The 23,740-nt window shown below is 46.2% G+C and overlaps 1 protein-coding gene and 1 long non-coding RNA gene across 5 annotated transcripts in view; one reads left to right on the plus strand and one right to left on the minus strand.

Moving 5' to 3' along the window:
- The window catches only part of CRTC3 (CREB regulated transcription coactivator 3), a 96,226-nt gene extending 84,941 nt beyond the window's left edge, over positions 1–11,285 (minus strand). The window contains exons 1-2 of one of the 3 annotated variants that reach the window (XM_027569685.2): positions 11,025–11,285; positions 811–909 (exon numbers count right to left, since the gene is read on the minus strand). In XM_027569685.2, the coding sequence (XP_027425486.1) occupies positions 811–909; positions 11,025–11,156 (231 nt within the window). In that variant the 5' untranslated portion in view covers positions 11,157–11,285. Of the gene's footprint in view, positions 1–810; positions 910–3,101; positions 4,371–11,024 lie in introns of those variants that run through there. The other 2 variants (XM_027569684.2, XM_027569686.2) reach the window with 2 other exon arrangements.
- On the plus strand, positions 9,566–21,347 carry LOC113908946. 2 transcript variants are annotated; one of them, XR_003515648.2, is made up of 7 exons: positions 9,566–10,431; positions 11,979–12,229; positions 12,406–13,169; positions 16,099–16,180; positions 17,803–17,926; positions 18,198–18,252; positions 20,386–21,347. It is a non-coding gene; the product is annotated as an uncharacterized LOC113908946 (long non-coding RNA). The 2 variants fall into 2 exon arrangements; XR_003515647.2 differs by lacking the exon at positions 9,566–10,431 and having other exon boundaries at positions 11,919–12,229.
- The last annotated feature ends 2,393 nt before the right edge of the window (positions 21,348–23,740 follow it).

The following is a 23,740-nucleotide window of genomic DNA, read 5'->3' on the forward strand; positions in this document are numbered from 1 at the left end:
CAAAGAAAGAAGATAGTGCTTTTAAAATGGACAGGCATCCAAATAAATCAACTTACATCTTGTCTTGAAGTTCCCAACTTCGACACCAAATCTTAAATTGTTTAATTAGAACTATGACAGGCTCCTAATTTTTCAGACTCGGATGTCTACTTCGGATCTTAACAACAGTATCCTATACCATTGTCTGAAATATCGATTCCACGTTATTTTGAACAAAGTTCTTCAATGCTATGAATGATTAAGGCACCGTGTGACACTGCACTAATGTAAATGCAAGAGACCCTATCTGGCCCTTAGATCTGCACTGTCCAATATGGTAGAAACCAACCACATGAAGGCAGGAAAATTGGCTAGTCTCAAGGGAGACGTGCGTACGTGTACAATATGCACCAGATTTCAGACTTAGTACAAATTTTAAAAAGAATGTGAAATATCTCATTTGTGTTTGTTATACTTATTATACATTGAAATGATAATATTTTGGATCTACAGGGTTAAATAATAATTTATTTAAATAATATTAAAATTAATCGCACCTGTTTCTTTGTCTTTGATGTGGCTGCTAGAGAAGTCTGGATTACATATGTGACTCACAGTATATTTCTCTTGGACAGTGCTGCCTTAGCCAGCCCATGAGATAATACTATGTCAGGCTATAGAAACTAGGAAAAAGAATGACGGGCTTCCCAGAAGAACACTGAACTGTATCTAGGCCCAGTTTATCCCTCAAGATCCAATCTTTCTAAGGACAATCGCCGCCTATCTTTTTATACTCGATTCAGACTGGAGGAAGGAAGTATCTGGAGGTACCTGGAACTCTGCTGCGCTGCTCCGCAGCTGGCTCACGTTCGGTAAGGACCCGCCATGATACTGCGTGAGGCGCAGTTGCTGAAGCTTCTGAAATTGGACCTGGAAACAAAGAGATTTCAAGATGGTTGAGAGATGACAGCAAAGATCTGAGGGAAGCATTGAAGTGCGGGTATTTTGTAGCAGAAAGGTTCAAGAGTGAAAGTCTTGGTTTCAGTTTCTTTTCTACCTAAAACCTTCAGGTTTCCAGTGCCTTCTGATTTTTGACTAGTCTATTTTTGGAAAGAATCTACCCATGTTCCAAATGTCCCATGCGCCATGATAGTGAGGTCTTTGCAAGGTCTTTGTGTGTGTGTAGGCGGGCACAACCTCTAACAGCAATAAAAGAGTCTCTTAAAGGAAAATAAAGCCATTCTCTAGGTCTCTAACACATTAACTGTTCTCCCTTCTCCTGTCCAGTCTCCGCTCACGTGTGTGTGTATGTGTAATACCCGCATGGCAGTAGTCATAACTCAGGTATGATCCTGCGTGCTTACATCTTAACTCTTTCCTAGGATATTAATCATCTTTAATGGCTGTATTTCCTAAGAACACATTCCAAAGAGTGATTCCTGAGTCTCTGTGCGCGGGCCTTTCGACGGCTCTCAATACATAACGTCAAAATGCAGTCCCAGCGGGTATACATACGAAGTATGTATGAGAAAACAGTTTCACAAGAAAGCTCACTAACACTGAATATCATCCTTAATTGGGGCAAAGGAGGAGGCCAACTCAATAGGTATCAAATGGCATTCCACTGCTTTCATATGCCTTTCTTCTGGAAGTTCTTCCTTGCTTCGTTTTTCAAAAGGCAATAAACTGGTTACAGTTCTTATAAACCCCAAAGTGGTCCAATTTGGTCTTTAAGAGTTCTGTTTCTCAAACAATAAATTACCTCTGTGGTTATATAACCCTTGGCACTTATAATTCACGTGGGGAAGAAAGAGGCAATGGGAACCCTGAAGGCTTTCATCATTTGATCTTTTGTCTAATAGTAATAAAAAGCTACCAGATAGAAGCCCCTAAGATGAGCCAGATACTGTCCTCAGGCGCTTTGCCCAATTCATCGCTAACCCTCTCCACAACCATCAAGGGAGACCATATCATCCTGCTTTTACAGACCTAGAGACCCAGACTTAAGGAAGCTCAATATTTGCCCAAGGTCACACAGCTAGAGGAGGCCAAGCTATGGCTACCTCAAAACCCACATTCTTGGGTGCCTGGGTGCCTCAGGTGGTTAAGTATTTGACTCCTGGTTTTGGCTCAGGTTCTAATCTCAGGGTTGTCAGATCAGATCATCTCCACACTGGGCATGGAGCCTGCTTAAGATTCTCCCTCTCCCTCTCCCCACCCCTTCCCTCTCTTAAACACACACACACACACACACACACACACACACACACACACACACACACACACACACACACACACACACACACACACACACACACACACACACATTCTTATATCTGCCATGGTCCTTTTCTTTGCTCCATTTCTCTCTCTCGCTTTTTTAGGATTTATTTATTTATTTGAGAGAGGGAACACAAGCAGGGAGGGAGGAGGGGCAGAGGGAGAGGGAGAAGCAGACCCCCCACTGAGCAGGGACCCCCCCCCAACATGGGGCTCGATCCCAGGACCCCAGGATCATGACCTGAGCCAAAGGCAGAGGCTTAACCGACTGAGCCACCCAGGCACGCCCACCCCCACTTCTCTCTCAAAGATCATACTATTTACAAGCTCAGAGAAAAATGAAGTTTGGTTGATCAAAAGCATTGCTGGGCCTATGAAGCTCTCTGGTTTTGTTCAGTCTTTATATTTATTATGAAAAATTTCAAATATATACAAAATAAAGATGAATACAATGAAACCCCATCTAATAGCTTCCAGCTTCCACGATGATCTTATGTCCAGTCTTGACTCATCTTTACCCCCTGACTACCCATGGCACCCCACTGAAAGAAATCCAGACATTGTCTCATTCCATATTTCAATATGCATCTCCAAAAGATAAGAGCCTACATCTGGCTGGAAGTTTTAAAGGCATACAAAACCCCTTGGCAGCCTTAACTTCCTTGTACCCGCAGTATTTGATTTCCCAAACACACTGCACTGGGAGGCAGCTATAATCTATTCATCAGAACCCAGATCCAAGAGTCAAATATGAGGAGGACATAGTTAGCCTTTTCCATCTATCAGCTGAATTATAACAATAAAGTGTCAGCTTTTGATCTTAACATTTTCAAAGCACTTACCAGAAGCATTTGACTCTCCGTCCTTGAAATTCTCTAGACAAAATTCTTGGCCCCCTTGATCTCAAGCCTTTGATTCCTTCTTCCATCAATCCATCCATTTATTCACTTATACAAAAACTTTTAACTGTGTGTGTTAGGTACTGTGCCAAGCACTGCCTTGCTAAGATGAATACATGCCAAGGTTCCTGCCTTCAGAGCATTCCCACAAAGGCTTGAACTTGTTCCCAAAAGCCTTGACACTTCAACCAAGCTAAGTTTCTAAATCTAGCTAGACACCTGCCTTCACCTGAGCCTAAGGCCCTCCCACAACCTCCCATACCTGCTCTCCCTCCCAAAGTGCCTGTTCTAGAGTCTTCAGAGACTGCTGAGTTATGGGAGAAAGAGGACTGCATTCGGAACTGGAAGACCTGACTGTGTGCCTTGAAGCTCCCACGCGGTTGGGGAAATTATTCTGCCATCTACTTCACAAAGACAACGTAAGGATTAAAAGAGAGAACAGATATGACAGTGGGGTGTAAAATGGAAAGCTCTGCACAACTTCTCAAAGTATCATCATCATTGTTGATATTCTCAGCTACCTCCTAAACCCCTGAGTAACCAGGATATATTCCTCTTTTGAAATCTAGAATCGATGAACTAGAAAGAACTTTAGAGACTGTCTTCAACGCCGTCATGCTTCCTGAGGATGAAAATGGGCACCGAAGAATGAGTAGCCAAAGGCGGAGGTCACAGGTTGGCAGGTCAGGGGCCACGTTTAGAGAATTCTGTTTGACCCACATGATACTGACCCACTCAATGCTTTACACTTCCATTTTGAATTGGAAGACTGTATAAAAACCTGGATCTCCAACTTCTCTTGACAGAAAGATAAGGCAACAATGCGTGGAACTGAGAAGCAGCTGTCCCCCTGCACAGGGCTTGAGGCATCATTTGTCCAAGACCTCACTGCGCCCTACTATTCCTCCACCATGGCCTGAGATCAGCTACTACTTACTCATTCCTGGCTCCTCCACTCCTTTTCCCTACATGCCTCACCTTGAAACTTAAGTTAGCAACCTCCAGCTTGCAGCCACACACTTTAGGGGAACGTCCTTCAATGTCTATATGAAATGAGAGCCACGCCTCACTAATTCCCTTTTTAAAAAGTCTCACAGCAGCCAATCCCAAACAAAAATCTCAGCAGACCTTTTCACAGAAACTGACAAGATAATCCTAAAATTTACAGATCTGCAAAAGACTAACCTACAATAGTCAAAGCAATTTTTAAAAGGAGCAAAGTTGGGGCGCCTGGGTGGCTCAGTTGTTAAGTGTCTGCCTTCGGCTCAGGTCATGATCCCAGGGTCTTGGGATCAAGCCCCGCATCGGGCTCCATGCTCAGCGGGGAGCCTGCTTGTCCCTCTCCCACTCCCCCTGCTTGTGTTCCCTCTCTGTGTCTCTGTCAAATAAATAAAATCTTTAAAAATAAATAAATAAGTAAAATAAAAAACTAAAAAGAGCAAAGTTGGAAGGCTGTTACCTTGTTTCCAGACTTACTATAAAGCTACAATAATTCAAGCATGTGCTACTGTCAGAGAGATGTAGGGATCAATAAAACAGAAGAGAGAGTCCAAAAACAGACCCACACAGTATCTGGCCAGTGGATTTTTGACAAAAGTACCATAGCAATTCAATGAGGAAAGTGTTTTCAACAGATGCTGCTGGTATAAGCAGATATCCTTGGGGGGCGGGGGGGCGATTAAGGCAGTGGGGCACAGAGACATTCAAGGGGACAGCCACATTCAAACCCCAGCTCTGCCGCTAATCAGCCATGCAACTGCACCTCTCAAGCCTCAGTTTGCTCATCTGCAAAATGAAGAATAACCTAGATACACATTCCCTAGGGTCATTGCGAAAAACCACAGGAGATAATGAATGTAAAGGAGTCAGCACAGGACCTGGCAAAGAGACTGCACTCACTATTTAGCCCAAATCCAGTATGTCTAGTCTTTTCTCCTCTCTCTCTCTCTCAAGACTTTATTTGTCAGAGAGAGAGAGAGAGCACACAAGCAGGGGGAGGGGCAGAGGGAGAAACAGGCTCCCAGCTGAACAAGGAGCCCAACGTGGGACTCGATCCCAGGACCCCGAGATCATGACCTGAGCCGAAGGCAGACGCTTAACGACTGAGCCACCAGGAGCCCCTGTGTGTCAGCTTTTTTTTTTTTTTAATATTTTATTTATTTATTTGATAGAGAGAGACACAGAGAGAGAGGGAACACAAGCAGGGGGAGTGGGAGAGGGAAAAGCACGCTTCCCGCGGAGCAGGGAGCCCGATGCGGGGCTCGATCCCAGGACCCCGAGATCATGACCTGAGCCAAAGGCAGACGCTCAACCGACTGAGCCACCCAGGCGCCCCTCTTTTCTCCTCTCTCCTCTCCTCACTGCTACAGAACACATCTAATATCTGTTTGTTTTAATATAAAAATGATTCTCCCCAAATATTCAAGCTAAATTAATACTCCAGGCTGATGTGCCGTGTTTACCCCGTGGTTTCTGAAAACTACAAGTTGTCCTTCAAAGTTGAACTTCTGGAACAAGCTCCCGATCCAGTCTCTCTTTCCTTCCATTTGGTCCTGGATACCTCACAACCTCCCTTCCAACCACCTCACTGTGAACACAGGGGCTCTCACCCAGAATACCAATGGCCTCCACTTGACTAAACCAAAGGACACGTCCTTATCATGTCAGACTGAGTCAACAGCACTGGGCTCGGCTGCTTGACATGCTCTCCTTTCCCTCTCTGGTTGCTCTTTGGTCTTTTTTGCTGGCTCCCTTCCTCCACCTCCCCTTTACATGGTGGGGCTCCCTGGGCTTCTCTTGGTCTCTCCACATTTCACTCTATAGCAGGGCTCAAAAACTCAAAGGTCTGCAGGTGCCAAGTGCAGAAGAGAAGTGAAGTAGCTGGAGTCATTGTGAGGAACACCACAGGGAGCAGTGGTCGGGACTGTGGCAAACTGAACACATATATGCACTTTCCAATGGGGGAAGCCACTATGGGAGCTCCCGGCAACTGCTGTCATGCAGAAATGTAGTGAGTGTTGTTAGATGATTTCATTTTTCAAAAGAAGCCAGAATCCAAACTTTAGTATAAAATCCCAATATTCACTGTTGGTCCTAATTTAAAAAAAAAAAAAAAAAGCATCCAGGTACACACGCACCCTACACCCCCACAAGGACCAAATTAGAATTCAGGTCACCAATTTGCAAGATGTGTTCTAGGAATTCTTCTTAGGCAGCACAACTATACACCAAAGGTTCCCACATTTCTATCACTAGTCTAGACTTGCCTCCTTATTTGGAGATCCTTATATGGCTTCAGGGCCATATGAACAATGGCCTGCTGGACCATCTCTACCTCAGTGCCCCGCAGTCTCCTGACACTGAGGCATCTGCTCCCCGCCCCCCGCCCGCTGCTCCCACCAGCGCTCCCCCTCTTAATGGAGGAAACCTTGAATGGCTCAAGTCTGAAAGCCAGGCAACACGCATTCACCAAGTTTGGTCATTTCTAGCTCCTACGTATTGATCTGCTACCACCCCAGTGTCAAGGCGATCATCACATCTCCTGAACCACTATCTCGACCTCCCTCCCCCTCAGGCTTTTCTGCCACCTTCCCCTCAGTTCTATCCACCTCTGGAGCTACAGGCATCCTTTTAAAATGCAAATCACCCCTACTTCAACCCCTTCATGACTCTCCATTGTCCTTAGGATCAAGTCCCAAATCTCCTGTCTCTACAATCTGATCCCTGTGAACTGCCTCAACTCAAATCACCCTCTTTGTCCCTTTGCTGAACCTCATACCCTCAAAGGGCTTCCCTACCCCCACTAATCCTTTAGGCCACTAGAAGAGGTGAGGACTCCCTACCATTCATTTCCAGAGCTACATGCTTCCCCTTTTGTAATATTCATTAAAATGTGTCCTTAACTTGTCAAAAGAATATCTTCTCCATTAAATCCTAAAATCCACAAGGAGACCGTGTTTTGCCTGCTCACTATTATAATCCCCAATGTCCATCCTAAACCTCTGGCACACACTGGGGACTCAGTAAGTATTGGATGAACAAATTACTAAGACCTCTGAAGCAAGACACCATGACTTCACCTCCCCCCTCCCCCCACAGACCCCATTAACCACAGTTGGTACTCCAGGACTGACAAATGAATGAATGAACAAAGGAACAGCCTCTTTCCAGGCACACCTGTCTCTACTTTTTCACCCTTCTAACCATCCCAGGTACACCATTAAGTAACCCCGCTAGCATTCTCTTCTCAAAATATTCCCACTGCTTCCTAATGAGGCTGAACCCTGAAGCTAGAGTGAAAAATTCCACATAATCTAGTCTATCCCACCTACCAGGCAAATAGGATTTAACTTGAACTCTAAGGACTGGCTCTGATTATGTAGAGAACGCCTTGGAGCCCAGCACAGGCTCAGAGAGGAAAGAATATCTAGATTGATTATCGATGTCTGTCACGGGCTGATAATGGAAAGTCAGTATATCTGCCGTCCAGTGACCAATAATGAACTAGCTGGAGGTGCCTGGGTGGCTCAGTGCTTAAGCATCTAACTCTTGATTTCAACTCAGGTCATGATCTCAGGGTTGTGAGACTGACTCCACACTGGGCACAGAGCCTGCTTAGGATTCTCTCTCTCCCTCTCCCCTGGCTCTCATAATTAATTAATTAATAAAAAATAAGTAAATATAATGAGCTGGACAGATTCTTCTCCATCTGGGATCTTTGGACGCTTGGACGTTTACGGACATATGCCTGGGAATCTAAGAGTTCTCTATGAGAAGTGTTCAGTTTTGTAAATTTCATTATGAAAATAATCCTTAAAATTTTTTTTTTTTTTAAGATTTTATTTATTTATTTGACAGAGAGAGACAGCGAGAGAGGGAACACAAGTAGGGAGAGTGGGAGAGGGAGAAGCAGGCTCCCCGCTGAGCAGGGAGCCTGATGCGGGGCTCGATCCCACATGACCTGAGCCAAAGGCAGCCGCTTAACTGACTGAGCCACCCGGGTGCCCCAAATCCTTAAAGTTTTTAAATAAGCAAATACAACTCGGCAAATGCAGTGTTCTCATTTGCCTTTGTGTTTATAGATACATTGGACCCTGGGGTGCCCGGCCGGCTCAGTCAGAAGAGCATGCAACTCTTGATCTCGGGGTCGTGAGTTCAAGACCCAGGTGGACGTAGAGATTACTTTCAAAAATAAAATTAAAAATACATTACAAAATATAAACACAGTGGACCAAAGTAGTATTACTTTACCTGCAACTGGTAGCACAGAAAGAACACAGGAGGAATTAACACGTAAATGATGTCCTGTACCAGGGGAAGGGCAAAGTGACATCATAATTTTGTAGTAATTAGAACACAGAAAAGTGGTGGCTGAATTGAGTTACCCCATGGGGCATACCTGATCAGCCTTGCTAAATTCAAGAAAGCCTGAACTATAGGGGTTAGCACCATATCCGTACTGAGATTTTCAATTGAGTTCAGCAAAATAGCATATGTCATAACAAATTAATGATGTGAATTTGAATTTACTGCATTTTTTAAGGTTGAGTGAATTCATTTTGTGCATGTCTTTTAGTTATGGTTGTAACACAGCTATGATCAAAGGACTTTATGTACAGTGGATGTCTGAGCATATTTAAGTAACATAACCAAACTCGTTTAAATAATCTCAGAGGATCTGCGAAAAAATTTTGCCTTAAAACAGCCTATACATTACTCAACGGCTTTATCAGGGATGCTTTAAAGAGGGCTTATGAATTGGGTGAGACTGGATTAACTCTAGGTATATAGACAGACAGAGTGCCTGTATTTGTACACACACTTTATCTAAACAACAAATAACAACCCATGCCCCAGCATTAATTCTCAGCTTTCACCCAACCATTCCCAATGTGCTTTGAGCTCATCACGCTCATCCCTGAATCTAACCAAGGTCACACATGTATATGCCTGTGGACACCAGGCTGATAAATAAATGAGTGAAGCTATTCAGGGCATGAGGAAAAAAATTTATTGAAATCCTCAGCCTTGGGGCGCCTGGGTGGCTCAGTAGGTTAAGCATCTGCCTTTGGCTCAGGTCATGATCTCGGGTGCTGGGACTGAGCCCCATGGCAGGCTCTCTGCTGAGTGGGGAGTCTGCTTCTCCCTCTGTGCTCTCCCTCTTTCTCTCTCAAATAAATAAAATCTTAAAAATAAATAAATAAAAGAAATCCTCAGCCTTATCTCTCTATATTTTTCTTAGCATAAAAATATACGTATATAGGGTGCCTGGGTGGCTCAGTTGGTTAAACGACTGCCTTCGGCTCAGGTCATGATCCTGGAGTCCTGGGATCGAGTCCCGCATCGGGCTCCCTGCTCAGCGAGGAGCCTGCTTCTCCCTCTGACCCTCCCCCCTCTCATGTACTCTCTCTCTCCCACTCTCTCAAAATAAATAAATAAATCTGTAAAAAAATATATATATACGTATATAAGAAATATTTCATTTCCCATTTACTTCATTAAAAGAAGACATCAAAAATATGATAAATGGCAAATGACACCTAGCTTCGGTGTGGGAGCTCATGACGGTGTGGTGTGAACTGTGGCCAACTAGAGAATCCACGCTCCAACTGAGGGGGCAACCACCACCCAGCTCCAGCCAAAAGCTGTCATATGGGAATTCAGGATGACTGCTACCAGGTCTCCCAATTTTAAATATACATCTAAAGATAGGAAAAGAAGAAAAGGAGGAGAGAGACCTAGGAGGGAAGAAGGGGGGGGAGAGAGAGAGGGAAAGGGGGGGGAGAGAGAGAGGGAAAGGAAGGAAAGAAGAAAGGAAGAGAGAGAGGGGGGAAAGGTTTTATATGAAAATCTTCCAATTAAAAAGTTCTGGCAACAGATTCAAGACGTCTTCCCAAACACTGTACTTGGCCAAGAAAGATAACGTGTCTGCAGCTGAGTGAGCGGGGCCCCGCAGCGCGCAACTCCGCTCGCAGCTCCCCTTCAGGCCTGCCCCCTGCCCAGCATCTGCATATCCTCCCCCGGGCTCGCGACGGTCCTTCAAGGTCAGCATTAGGGAGCCTCAAGGCCTGGCCCGCTCCCGCTGACTCTCCTCCCCGCAGCCCTGCGCCGACACTCCTCTTGGCTCTCCATCCTCCACTGCCTCACTCAACAGTTTCCCAACCTCCGGGTGTTTGTCCCGGCTCGCGCCTTACTCACTGCTCCTGGACCCTCCTCCGTCACCAGCGACGCTGTGCACCTTGCCAGGGCTCGTTAAATCTCCGGGCTGAGCACGGTAAAGCGGCCCGAGAAGGCACCTCCGCGGCGAGACGAAAGCCTCGCTCGGCACGCAATGCCCTCCCGGCACCCCCCTCCCTCCCCGCCAGCCCGCCTCGGCCCGCGCCGGCCCCGGGCTTAGGGTGCACGGGACTCCCCACCCCCACCCCACCCCACCCCACCCCACCCCGGGCCCCGCGGCCCTCCTCGGCCCGCCGTCCAGAAGGGCCGGCTGGCGGAGGATGTGCGGAGCCACGAGAAGCCGCACCGCCCGCCTCCGAGCTGTTTGTGATTTCCTCCCGGGGCTCCGTTCGCCCTCCCCCTCAGGCCGCCCTCGCGCCACCGCCCGCCGCGCCCCGCCCGGCCCCTGCCCTCTCCCCGCGCACCCGGCCCCGCGACCCTCCCGCCTCCGCGGGCTGCGGCGGGGGCCGGCGGGCGGGGAAGCGCCGAGGCCACGGCCGCGCCGGCCCCGCTCCCGGCGCCCGCTCCGCCTCGCGGCCCCGGCCGCGCCGCCGCCGCCGCCTCGGCCCCGCCGGCTCCAGCCCGCCGCTGGGGCCGCCCCCGCCCGCGCGCGCCCCGGCCCCGGCCCCGGCCCCGGCCCCGGGCGCTCACCCGCGACAGGGTGAGGTCGGTCATGAGCTGCTCGAAGGCCCGCGTCTCCTCGGCCTGCCGCTGCGTGTGCAGCGCGATCTTCTCACTGAACTTCCGCGGGTTGGCGCTGCCCGAGCCCGGCGAGGCGGCCATGGCGCGGGCCCGGCCCGGCGGGAGGCAGAGACGGCGGGCGCGGGGCCTGCGCCTCGGCCCGCGCGTCCGTCCGCAGGCCGCCCGAGCCGCCGCCCGAAGGCCCGTCCTCCGGCGCGACCCGGCAGAGGAGCCGCCGCGGCCCCACAGCCAGCGAGCGGCCGGGAGCGCGCCGAGGTCCGCCCCCGCGCGGCCGGCCCCGCCCTCGCCGCGGCCCGCCCGCCGCCCGGCCCCGGCCCCCGCCGCGCGCTGCCGGCCGCCGGGCCCCGGCCCCCGCCGCCCGCCCCTGCCCCCGCCGCCCGGCCCCGCGCTCGCGGCCCGAGGGCTGCAGCCGGCGCTCCCAGCCCGGCCCCGGCCCGCGGGGCGCCGAGACTCGCCGCGAGCCGGGTCAGCAGAGCACGCCGGCTCGGCCGTGTGGGAGCAGCTGTGTGACCGACGGGCTCCGGCGCGGGGGGGCATCGTGGCCTCGCGGTTCGCGTTACGACTTTCGAACCGGCTTGTGCGCCCCCCCCACGCCCCCGGCCTCTTGCCTCCCCTCTCCCGGGCCGCCGCTTCGCCCCCGGGGGAGACGACTGGGCGCCCGAAGCCTGAGCCTTCCCTCCCGCGGCTCCCGCGCTGCGGGGCCTCCGGCCGCCCGCCAGGCCCGCTCCCGGCCCGCGCCGCCCTCGGTGGGCTCCGCTCACGGTCCGCCCGGGCGCGCGCAGCCGGCGCTACCAAACCTGCAGCTGTTTTTCCCCAAAACCATCTCGTGATGTGCACACCCTGGAGCCGCCATCCCCGCCCTGGTGCGAGCTCTGCGCTGCTCAGCCCCGGCCCCTCTTCCAGGTTCTTTCCGAGTCTCCCCGGCGCCTCCGCAGACGCCGGCTCCAGCCAGGGGCCCGTCTCCCCGCTGTCCCCCCAACTTCTGCAGCCCAGGAGCTGCTCCCCGACGACGGCGCCTGGACCGCGCCGAGAGTGGGGCTGTGTTTTGTCAACTAGGCAACACCGGACACGCGGACGAGTCCAGAAAATTATACTGATGACACCCACGCCCCCCACTCAAGAGTAAACCTAAAACGTTTTGCTTCATTTGCTTGGTACTTATTAAAGAAATATAAAATTAGACCTAACTAAAACCCCACCCTTATTTCCCCTTCCTCCCAATCACTGGGCTCAAGTGGGTGCATATCATTCTTACTCATGTTTTTATAGTTTCATTACATATGATGTATGGATCTGCCAACTGTATAGAATACCAATTTTTGTTTTTCAGGTTTACGAAAATGACGTCATGCTGAATAATCTTTTGCAACGTTTCTCATTTCCCATTATGTTTTGGAGATTCATCTGTGTGTATGATTAACTACTGTGTAGTATTTCTTTGTTTTTCATGTGTTTCATAGCATATAGCTCGATTTTTAAAGAAATTTTAATTTGAGAGTATATCTCTATTAGCTAGAGTTAAGCTTGTCTTAATAACTATAATTGGATTAATTCTCATTGTCATTGAATTCTTCTGTTGTATTTTGGGGTATTTTTCATACTTTTTTTATATTTTATTTTCTGCGTTCCTGTTATATCCTCTGGGTTCAGTTTCAGAGAATAGAATTCATTCTAGATAGTTTAAGTACAAAAGGATTTATTATAGGGTATAAAATGGCTAAAGGGCTTCTCTGGAGGGCAGAAGAAGCAGATTCTAGGTTGAACCTTCAGGAGTGAGTTTGAGAGGCATGCTGCAGAACCAGGCCACCAAAAGAGCCACTGCCCCTTCTGAAATCTGGAAGCCACTTCTTGAACGGGAAAGTTGTGGCTGCATTTGCCAGCTCCTGAACCGTACGGCTAGTGTTATAAGAAGCCACCACAGAAAAATCAGACACCTCCACAGCAGTCCTCACCCACAGAAATAGCACAGACCCAGGCTCTGCTTCACTTCCACCTTACAAATCAAATAAGAGAAAATGTGATTGGAAGACCCAAAAGTGCATCCAGAATCCTAGCTTCTGAACTACAGGAAGGCCCAGGAGGACACAGGAATGGGTAATGAGCTAACTCCACCATATTCATCCAGCGACTCACCAGCATTTATCTACCATGCCTGCATTTTATTGCATTGAATGGTTTTTATTTCCACATTTCCCTGATCTGGTTTGGAAGATATTCATTCCATTTCTATTCTTATTACGGTTAGCCTGATCATTCTCAATTTTTTAATCAAATAAATACATGCGAAGTATTTAACGATAGTTTTACAAGACCTATGATTTGGAAGATATTCATTCCATTTCTATTCTTATTATAGTTAGCCTGATCATTTTCAATTTTTTAATCAAATAAATACATGCAAATTGTCAATAGTTTTACAGGGCCTATAATTTTATTTTTTTTAAAGATTTTATTTATTTATTTGACAGAGAGAGAGACAGGGAACACAAACAGGGGGAGTGGGAGAGGGAGAAGCAGGCTTCCCACTGAGCAGCGAGCCTGATGCGGGGCCGGGGCTAGATCCCAGGATCTTGGGATCATGACCTGAGCCGAAGGCAGACGAAGGCAGATGCTTAACGACTGAGCCACGCAGGTGCCCCAAAGCCTATAATTTTAAAAAGAAGTAATTCCCATTTCCCTCTATATATAAGTTTGTCCTGCTGTTTTGTGGGGTTTTTTTTCAGTTTTAGATATTGACTATTCATTTTCTATGATGGAAAAGGACACTCTGGCCATTTTGTATCCTCAACAAAAGTATGATCTTCCCTGCTCCCATTCTTTCAGTGTGGTTATATGATAATTTTTGGTAAGTCAGTAGTAAGTGCTTACATAGCATACTATAGTTCCATTTTTCTACAGTTGTGGGGGCAGGAGGAGTTAATTACTGCCTCTGATTTTTATTTGCTTACATTTCTCTCAACCCATTACAAATCCTTCCTCCAAACTCTCCAGCAGAATAGTGGAAGACATGGCTGAGTCTATGAATGGTCATTCTGGGGGGATCTTCTCTACTAGAGCACTTGGACTTCTTGCTCCACCTGGACCAGTTGCTCTGCGGGGCCGACTGCTGCCCCCACCATCATCCCCCGTTGTGCTCGCACTTCATGTACTCCTTCACTGTAGTGGAGAACAGTCCCCACTAGTTTCCTGAGAAAAAAAAGAGTACATAAAACCCCTGCAGCTGTGTGTGTGTGTGTGTGTGTGTGTGTGTGTTTATTTTACCCTCATATTTGATTGATAGTCTGGCTAAGAATAGTCTTCTTCATTGGAAATCCTGTTCACTTAAATCTGTGAACACATTGCTTCACTGTTTTCTCACTTCTCACATTGCTATTGAGAAGGCCATTCACATTCTGTTTCCTTTGTGGGTGACCCGGTTTTTGAGGGCCCTTATTGTTTATTTTTATTTTGTCACCCTTGTTCTCTGAAGGCTTAATGTTCTGATGTTTTATGATGATATGCCTTGGTATGGGGTTTTTGTTGTTGTCCACTGTGCTGGGCAGTGATATGTGTCTACAAACTGGACACTTGTGTCCTTCAGTTCTGAAAAATTGTCTTTTTTAAGATTTATTCATTTTAGAGAGAGAGCACGTGCTCACGAGCAAGGGGAGGGGCAGAGGGAGAGAGAATCCTCAAACAGACTCCCCACTGAGCGTGGAGCCCGACGTGGGGTCATGAGGTCACTGAGGTCATGACCTGAGCTGAAATCCACAGTCAGCCACTTAACCACCGAGGCACCCCCAAAATCATCTTATTTTCGGATAATTTTCTTCTCATTTACTTTGCTCTCTCTTTCTGGAAAATCTATCAGTTAATAGATCTTCTAAATTGCTCTTCTAAAAAAATTGCTCTGTTAATTTTCATATATTTTCTCTTCTATTTTCTTTTTCTTTTTTTGTTGCTCTGTTTCCTGATACATTTTCTCAACTTTATCCTCTGACCCTGCTAATTGAACTTTTATTTCTGCTATATTTTTAACTTCTAAGAGCTTTTCCCTGGTTTCTGAATGTTCCTTTTTTTTTTAAGATTTCATATTTGAGAGAAGAGAGAGAGAGAATGATTGGGGGTGGGTGGAGGGGCAGAGGGGGAGGGAGAAGAAGACTCCCTGCTGAGCAGGGAGCCCGACCTGCGACTCAATCCCAGGACCCTGGGGTCATGACCTGAGCCAAAGGCAGATGCTTAACGACTGAACCACCCAGGCGCCCCTGAATATTTCTTTTTTAATAGCATCCTCTACTCGGGCGCCTGGGTGGCTCAGTTGGTTAGGCGACTGCCTTCAGCTCAGGTCATGATCCTGGAGTCCCGGGATCGAGTCCCACATCGGGCTCCCTGCTCAGCGGGGAGTCTGCTTCTCCCTCTGACCCTCCCCCCTCTCATGTACTCTCTCTCTCTCTCATTCTCACTCTCTCAAAATAAATAATAAATAAATCTTTAAAAAAAATAGCATCCTGTACTCATTGCATGGATGAGCTATTAATTACAGGTTATTTCTGTTTTTACATTTTCTTCTACTCCTTACATTGTCTGCCTCAGTTTTGTCTGAGTTCATTTTTTTTGGTTCATTTTGAACCTCCATCTAGAGGCTTTCCCCAGATCTCTGGTGATCCTTGACTCTAAAATCATAGTCATAGGGCGCCTGGGTGGCTCAGTTGGTTAAGCGACTGCCTTCGGCTCAGGTCATGGTCCCGGAGTCCCGGGATCAAGTCCCACATCGGGCTCCCTGCTCAGCAGGGAGTCTGCTTCTCCCTCTGACCCTACCCCCTCTTGGGCTCTCCCTCTCTCACTCTCTCTCTCTAATAAATAAATAAAATCTTTAAAAAAATAAAATAAAATCATAATCATAATTAAGGCAGAGATGATAAATATGTATAGATTCCTTTTTTCTGGAAATAAAAATGTTTTAAATATATATATTTAAATATTCTGTAGTAGAGATTGGTGGCTGTCTCCCCATACTCATTCTCTCCTTCTTCCTTTATTAAAGGAAACCCGGAGTTTTAGAGGGGTACATCACGCCCAACTAAAGCCAGCTAAAGACTACATTTCCCACTCTCCCTTGCAAATAGGTATGGTCATGTGATTGTGTTCCACTCAATAGGGTGTGAGCAGAAGAAGTATAGGCAACTTTCTCAGGCAGTTGCATGAAAAAGGGGAGTAGTCTGTTTCTTCTCTCCTGCTCGCTGGCTGGAATATGGATGTGGTAACTAGATCAGGAGCAGCTATCTTAGGCCATTAGATAAAAACCTTGTGTTGAGAATGACAGGACAATGGTAGCAAAGGGACCTAGGATCCCAGCACTGTGGAACCACAATATTAGCTCTGGACTGCTTGTAGATCATTACATGACCGAAAGATAAGCATCGATTTTGTTTAAAGCCCTGTTATTTTGGCCTTTGTTACAGGAATCAAACCAGGACCTTTTATACTTAAATAGAAAAATTTGTGTAAACATATCAAGATATGGTTAACAATAGTTGCCTTTGGGGATGTAGGGACTACTGGGAGACTTTTATCTTCTGCTTTACACATTTCTCAATGATATGTGTTTAAAAAAACAAGTATGTATTACTATTAACATCAAGAAAACGTAAGAAAGAACAAACACCCTTCAGTTTTAAACAGCTGACTGTAAGCTGTGTGTGCATGTGTGTGGCTTTTTTATTTTTTTAAGTAGGCTTCGCATTCGCACCCAGCGTGGAGCCCAACACGTGGCTTGAACTCATGACCCTGAGATCAAGACCTGAGCTGAGATGAAGAGTAGGCTTTGTTCCATGAGCTTTGCTCCACACTTAGCCGACTGAGCCACCCGGGGGTCCCACAGAATCCTGATTTTTAGTTGGGCATGTGACTTTCTTATATTTTGGTGTGGCCATGTAAGTTCTGTTCAATGATGGATATAAAAAGAAGTTCATGCCGCAGCCTCTGAGAACCTTCCTTATAAGAGAGACACAGTGCATGTGCCCTTCTCCTTATTTTCACCTTCCTCTATCTTGCTGCTTAGAATGTAGATGCCAATATCTTACACCATAAAGTTGAGGTTTTGAATAGCAGAACAACAAGATAAATACCTTGACTTCTTTTTTTCAAGTGAGCTCTACGCCCAATGTGGGGCTTGAACTCGCTGCCCTGAGATCAAGAGTCACATGCTCTACATACCGAACCAGCCAGGTGCCCCAATAATACCTTAACTTTTGCACGAGAGAGAAATAAACTTTCATCCTGTTTAAGGTCCCTTTTTGGGAGGTTTTTCTGTTATAGCTAAATCTAATCCTAACTGATACACATCTTCAGAGAGAAATATATTGAGTTCTAAACAAGATAAACAAATCAAAACCCACAACTCAACATAGTAGAAAACTGTAAAGTAACAAAAGAGAAGAGAAAGCTTATCGATGAAGGAACAGTAATTAAGCTAACAGCGCCAGCAACCAAAGAAGCCAGAAGATTTTTTTTAAAAGTCTTCAAAATCCTGCATTTTCAAACAACTGATTCCCACAAATACTGAGCAATTCTCTTACAATCTTTACCAAACATGAAAAGTTCTGAGAATAACTTAAGACCAGGGGTCAGTTATCTACAGTCAATGGGCCAAATCTGTCCCACTGTCTGTTTTTGTAAATGAAGTTTTATTGGAGAGCTGCCATATCCATTTATTTATGTGCTGTTTATGGCTACTTTCCTGCTACAGTGGCAAAGGTGAAGAGCGACAAGGAAATAAAACCCTATGGCCTGCAAAACTCAAAATATTTACTCACTGGCCCTTAACACAAAGGAGTTTGCCAACGCCTGACTCAGACAAAGGAGACATATTAGTAAGTGTGAATTCCCAGGTTTTTCCTTCTGGTCTTCAACCTGGGGATGCTTGGGGAGGTGGCGACTATGGTCAACAGGCCCGAGAAGCTTCAAAATAAAGCTCCCAGGTTTTAATTCCACCTCTGCTGAAGCATCCGTGTCAGCACCTGGAAACAGCTTGGGTCATGGGGGTCCTGAGTCTGGGCTCAGGTTCAGGGTCTTGAAATTCTTGGTGTGTCCAACTTCTGCAACGTCTGCTTACCTGTGCCTTAACTTTTCACTTTTGTCCAGGTGGGGGCTTTCTGCTGGAAGGCCTAGCTATGGCCCCGCCACACATGGACCAATGGTAAGTGCCAAAGCAGAACAAAGGAAACCAAAAAAAAAGTGCCTGAGAACCAAGGGAAAGGGGACAAGCTAATAAGAAGCAAGATAATTTACATCAAAGAACTTCAGAAAGTGGACCAGAGGCAGCAGAGGAGGGGAGGGACGGGGCTGAAAATACAAATATTGGTTGAAAGTGTGTACAAGGAGCAGTTAGACATCCGACTCTTGATTTGGGCCCCTGTCATGATCTCAGAGTCATGAGACCGAGCCCTGGGTTGGGCTCCATGCTGCTGAGTGTGGAGCATGCTTAAGATTCTCTCTCTCCCAGGGCGCCTGGGTGGCTCAGTCGGTTAAGCGTCTGCCTTCGGCTCAGGTCATGATCCCGGGGTCCTGGGATCAAGTCCAGCGTCAGGGCTCCTTGCTCAGCGGGGAGTCTGCTTCTCCCTCTGCCGCTCCCCCTGCTTGTGCTCTCTCTCTGACAAATAAACAAATAATTTAAAAAAAAAGGGGGGATTTTCTCTCTCTCCCTCTCCCCTTCCCCCACTCACTCATGCTCTCTTGTGTTCTCTCTCTTAAATAAATAAATACATTTTAAAAAAATCAGGTTTCTGGGGCACCTGGGTGGCTCAGTCAGTGAAGCATCTGCCTTCGGCTCAGGTCATGATCCCAGGGTCCTGGGATCGAGCCCCGCATCGGACTTCCCGCTCGGCAGGAAGCCTGCTTCTCCCTCTCCCACTCCCCCTGCTTGTGTTCCCTCTCTCGCTGTCTCTCTCTCTGTCAAATAAATAAATAAAATCTTAAATAAAATCATAAATAAATAAATAAATAAATAAAAATCAGGATTCTATTATGATAGACCAGTGGTTCTCAAACTCTAGTGTTGATCAGAATCACTGGAGAGCTTATTAAAACACAGATTCCTGAGCCCCACTTCTGAGTGTATGATTCAAGAGGTCTTGGATGGGGCTGAGAATTTGCATATCTAACAAGTTGTCAGGTGATGCCAAGGCTGCCTGCTCTGGGACCTCACTTTGAGGAACATTTCATTAGATAAGGGGAGAACATCTACTGGAGAACAACTAGAAGACTCCACTACACACCTTTCGAATGTTCTAGAAAATTTGCTAAAATCTCTTCGACTACTGCTTCTTCTCCATATTCTCCATTCTTTCCCTCTAGAAGTTCAGTTAGATGCTTATCAAACGTTCTCATTCTATTTTTTGTTTCTTTTTACCGACCTTTCATATTTTTCCACTCTAGTTTTGTGCTACATTCTGGGTGATTTCCTCAGATCCATCTTCCACTTTATTAGCTTTGCTCTTCAGTTCTATCTAACTGGCTGTTTAACCTGCTCATTGAGTTTTGTCTTCTTTAAGAACTATGTTTTCCTAGGGGCGCCTGGATGACTCAGTCGGTTGAGTGGCTGCCTTCGGCTCGGGTCATGATCCCAGGGTCCTGGGATGGAGCCCCGTGTCAGGATCCCTGCTCAGTGGAGAGCCTGCTTCTCCCTCTCCCTCTGCCTGTGCTCTCTTGCTCACTCTTTCTCAAATAAATAAATAAAATCTTCAAAAAGGACTATGTTTTTCCATCTAAGCTTTTCAAATCTAGCCTGATCTTTATTCAGAGTCCTGTTCTTATGTTTTTTCCCCTTCTTTTATGCCTTTAGTTATACAATTTTACATTCTCTTTCAGCATGTTGTTCTGTTAGCCCAAGTGTGGGGAGCTCTGATCCTATTTGTTGCATCTGCTGGCTCTTGCTTATGGTGGATTGTTTCCTAAAGTTTTTAACTATGCTTTCATCTTTAAGGGGGCTTGATTTTTTTTTTTTTCTTTTTGGTCCTGTGAGTATCATGGGAATCCTGGGTAGTGGGAATATGACTCAGATGTATTTATGCTTTGTTCCATGAGCTACAGAAAAATCAATTACTAGACATGAGGATTTTTATTACATGGATTTGTAAATGCAGACCCTAAACCTATGTAGGGCCAAATTTTTGGTTTCTCAAGGGTTTTTTTTTTTTTTCCCCCAGAGCCCAGCCAGAGATAGCCAAGCTTCTTTGTTAACTTTACCATTGGGTAGCATTCACTATTTCCAGCTGAAATTTTACCTTACAAGCAAATGCATTAATCTGCACTGTTTCGTGGATTTTGGCAGGAGGCAAGAGATTCCAGCATGAGCATCATTTTTGTGTCAATTCCCTTTACCCTCCAAGTCCGACAGGGGTGATACAGAAGGGCCCACATGGATGCCTACACATGCAGTGGGTTCTGTCACGGGAGAAGAATGAGCCCGTTCTTTGTGCCAGAAGAAGGCATTACCTCATCTCTCAAAGCTGCTTGCTGCAAACACAAGTCTGAGAAATGGCCCAGTAAAGAATGATCAGAGATTTGCGTTTGCGGCATAACCAGCCAGCATGTCCAAGACTGCTCAGGTCCCAGAGAAGATTGCTTCTCCCAATACACCTGAGGTCCTGGCTTGGGTTCCTGGTCTAACTCTCTGGGACTTAAAACTGAAACTCCAGCCATCACAGCCAAGAGGAGCCTAAGGGGACATGATGACTAAATGTCATGTGGAATCCTGGAACAGAAAAAAGATAATAGGTAAAAACCAAGGAAATCTGAATCAAGTATGGAGTTTAGTTAATTAAAAAGAACCCCAAAACTTTGAAGCTCCTAGATTACTGGAATAGATAAGCACATGCTTACTATTTGATCTTTAGTCACTTGAGGATTTTCTTTTCTTGTGAGTTCAAGTATGCATTACAGTTTTTGTCATGTCTTATCCAGTATTTCTAGGTGTTTTACTGTTTTCCATTTATCTTTGTCTACAACTTTGTTGGAATCCAGGTGTTTGTTTAAAATTTATATTCCTGGATCCCAACCCCAGAGATTATGGCTTCTGCAGACTGGATTGTAGCACAGGATTCTGCCTTCATAACAAATGATTCTGTTACAGGGGGCTTGGGGGCCAAATCTTAAGAAATGCTGCCATTAAGAATGGAATCATAGGGGGCTCTTGGGTGGCTTGGTTGGTTAAGCATCTGTCTTCAGCTCAGGTCATGATCTCAGGGTCCCTGGGATCGAGCCCCGTGTGAGGCTCCCTGCTCAGCGGGGAGTCTGCTTCTCCCGCTCCTTCTGCTGCTTCCCCTGCTTGTGCTCTCTCTCTCAATAAATAAAATCTTTAAAAAATACAAGAAAAAGACTACAGACTATTAATTCTTTGACCCGTCCTATGATTCCATTCTTTTCTCTTTTTTTTTTTTTAAGATTTTATTTATTTACTTGAGAGAGAGAGCACAAGCAGGGGAAGCAGCAGAAGGAGAGGGAGAAGCAGACTCCTCGCTGAGCAGGGAGCCTCACACGGGGCTCGATCCCAGGACCCTGAGATCATGACCTGAGCTGAAGACAGACGCTTAACTGAGAGCCACCCAGGCATCCCCAGTTCGCAGTTTTCAAATTAAAAGTATTCAACCTCTTAGCTTGGCAAACACTCCCTCCAGTCTTCTGTTGCAGAGACCAGAGACGCAGATGCCACTTCCTGGCCTCCCTCAACCATGGGGTTGGCAACATGGCCAGTTTGGTTATTAAGGGCAAGCCTTATGGGAAGCTTAACAAGGGACACATTCAGCTGCGGCTAGTCTCTTCCTTCTGTATACTTTGAATACAGAGGTGATGCCTGAACCTCTGGGGCCATCTTGCCACCATGGAAAGAGAAGGCATAAAAACAAACTCAGTATTCAGAAAGATAAAAAAACAATATTGCCATTGTTGAATAGCTAAACCAATACTGAGTTTTCCTCTAGATTTATGTGAAATAAATTTGTTTAAGTCACTAGAAGTCAGTTTTCATTTCTTGCAGCCAAAATCATTCCTGATGCACGTAAGGATCCTCATTTCTTTAAAACTTTTTTATTTTACATAATTTTAGACTTTTAGAAAAGTTGCAATAATTTAAAGAATTCTTGGTGTTCCCGGCTTTCTCAGTCAGTGGAGCCTGTGACCCTTGAACTCAGGGTTGTGAGTTCAAGCCCCACGTTGGGTGTAGAGATTACTTAAAAATAAAACTTAGGGGGCGCCTGGGTGGCTCGGCTGGTTCAGCACCTGCCTTCAGCTCAGGTCATGATTCCGGAGTCCCGGGATCGAGCCCCAGATAGGGCTCCCTGCTCAGGGGAGAGTCTGCTTCTCCGTCTCTCTCTGCCCCTCACCCCACTCGAGTCTGCTTTTCCCTCTGCTCCTTACCCCACTTGTGCTCTCTCTCAAAATAAATAAAATCTTTAAAAAAAAGTAAACTAAAAAAAAAATAAAGAGGGGCTTCAGGGTGGTTCAGTCAATTGAGCAACTGACTCTTAGATTTCAGCTAAGGTCATGATCTCAGGGTTGTGATATCAAGCCGTGCGCTGGTCTCCGCACTGGGCATGGAGCCTGCTTAAGATTCTCTCTCTCCCTCTGCCCCTCCCCTCACCCTCTCTCAAAAAAAATTTTTTAATTAAAAAAAAGAATTCTTGGGCGCCTGGGTGGCTCGGTTGGTTGGGCGACTGTCTTTGGCTCAGGTCATGATCCTGGAGTCCCGGGATCGAGACCCACATCGGGCTCCCTGCTTGGCAGAGAGCCTGCTTCTCCCTCTCCCTCTGCCTGCCTCTCCCCCTGCTTGTGCTCTCTTGCTCTGTCAAATAAATGAATAAAATCTTAAAAAAAAAAAAAAAGAAATCCAGAATGTAGAAATTCTACAGGATCAACATAAAACTGCAAGATTAAAAAAGAGAGAGAATTTACAGTTGAAGGATTTAAAAGACCTGTCAACCAAATGGGATATGTGTACCTTGTTTGGCACCTGATTCAAACATATGAACTATTTGACCAATTACAAGAGACTGCAGAAATGCAAACATCAACTGCATGTCTGGTATTTTGAAATGATTAAGTGTGATAATGGTTTGGGGATTTTTTTCTTAAGACCTTCTATGTAAAGAGTGGGATTTCTCACCCCAGTACTATTGACATTCTGGACTGGATAATTCTTTGTTGAGGGAGACTGTCCTGCACATTTGTAGGATGTTAATCAGGATCCCTGGCATCTACCCACCAAATGGCTGCAGCCCTCCCTTACTTGGGACAACAACAACAAAAAATCTCCAAATATTGCCAAATGTCTCCTGGGAACACAGTTGCCCCCTAATTAGAAACACTATGCTAGAGAAACATCCTGAAGTACTTATGGTTGAAATGATACTATATCTGGGATTTGTCAAAATAACCTAAGGGGGCTTGGGATGGCATTAGGGAGGAGTACAGTCTGACTATGTGTGGATAATAATTGAGGCCATATGGGAGTTCATTATACAATTCCTTCTATTTATATGTTAGTTTTTCCTAATAAAAAAGTTTAAAAATTATAGTGCTGAAGGCGTATTAAAATATTTCCATTTCCCCCAAGCATCTTTAGCATATTGGGTTAAATATGCTGTCTCTAAGTCAAAAGGTTGTGAGTTTAATTCAGTTATTTAATAAGT

Source organism: Zalophus californianus, chromosome 6 (genome assembly GCF_009762305.2).
Source record: "Zalophus californianus isolate mZalCal1 chromosome 6, mZalCal1.pri.v2, whole genome shotgun sequence".
Classification (NCBI taxonomy): domain Eukaryota; kingdom Metazoa; phylum Chordata; class Mammalia; order Carnivora; family Otariidae; genus Zalophus; species Zalophus californianus.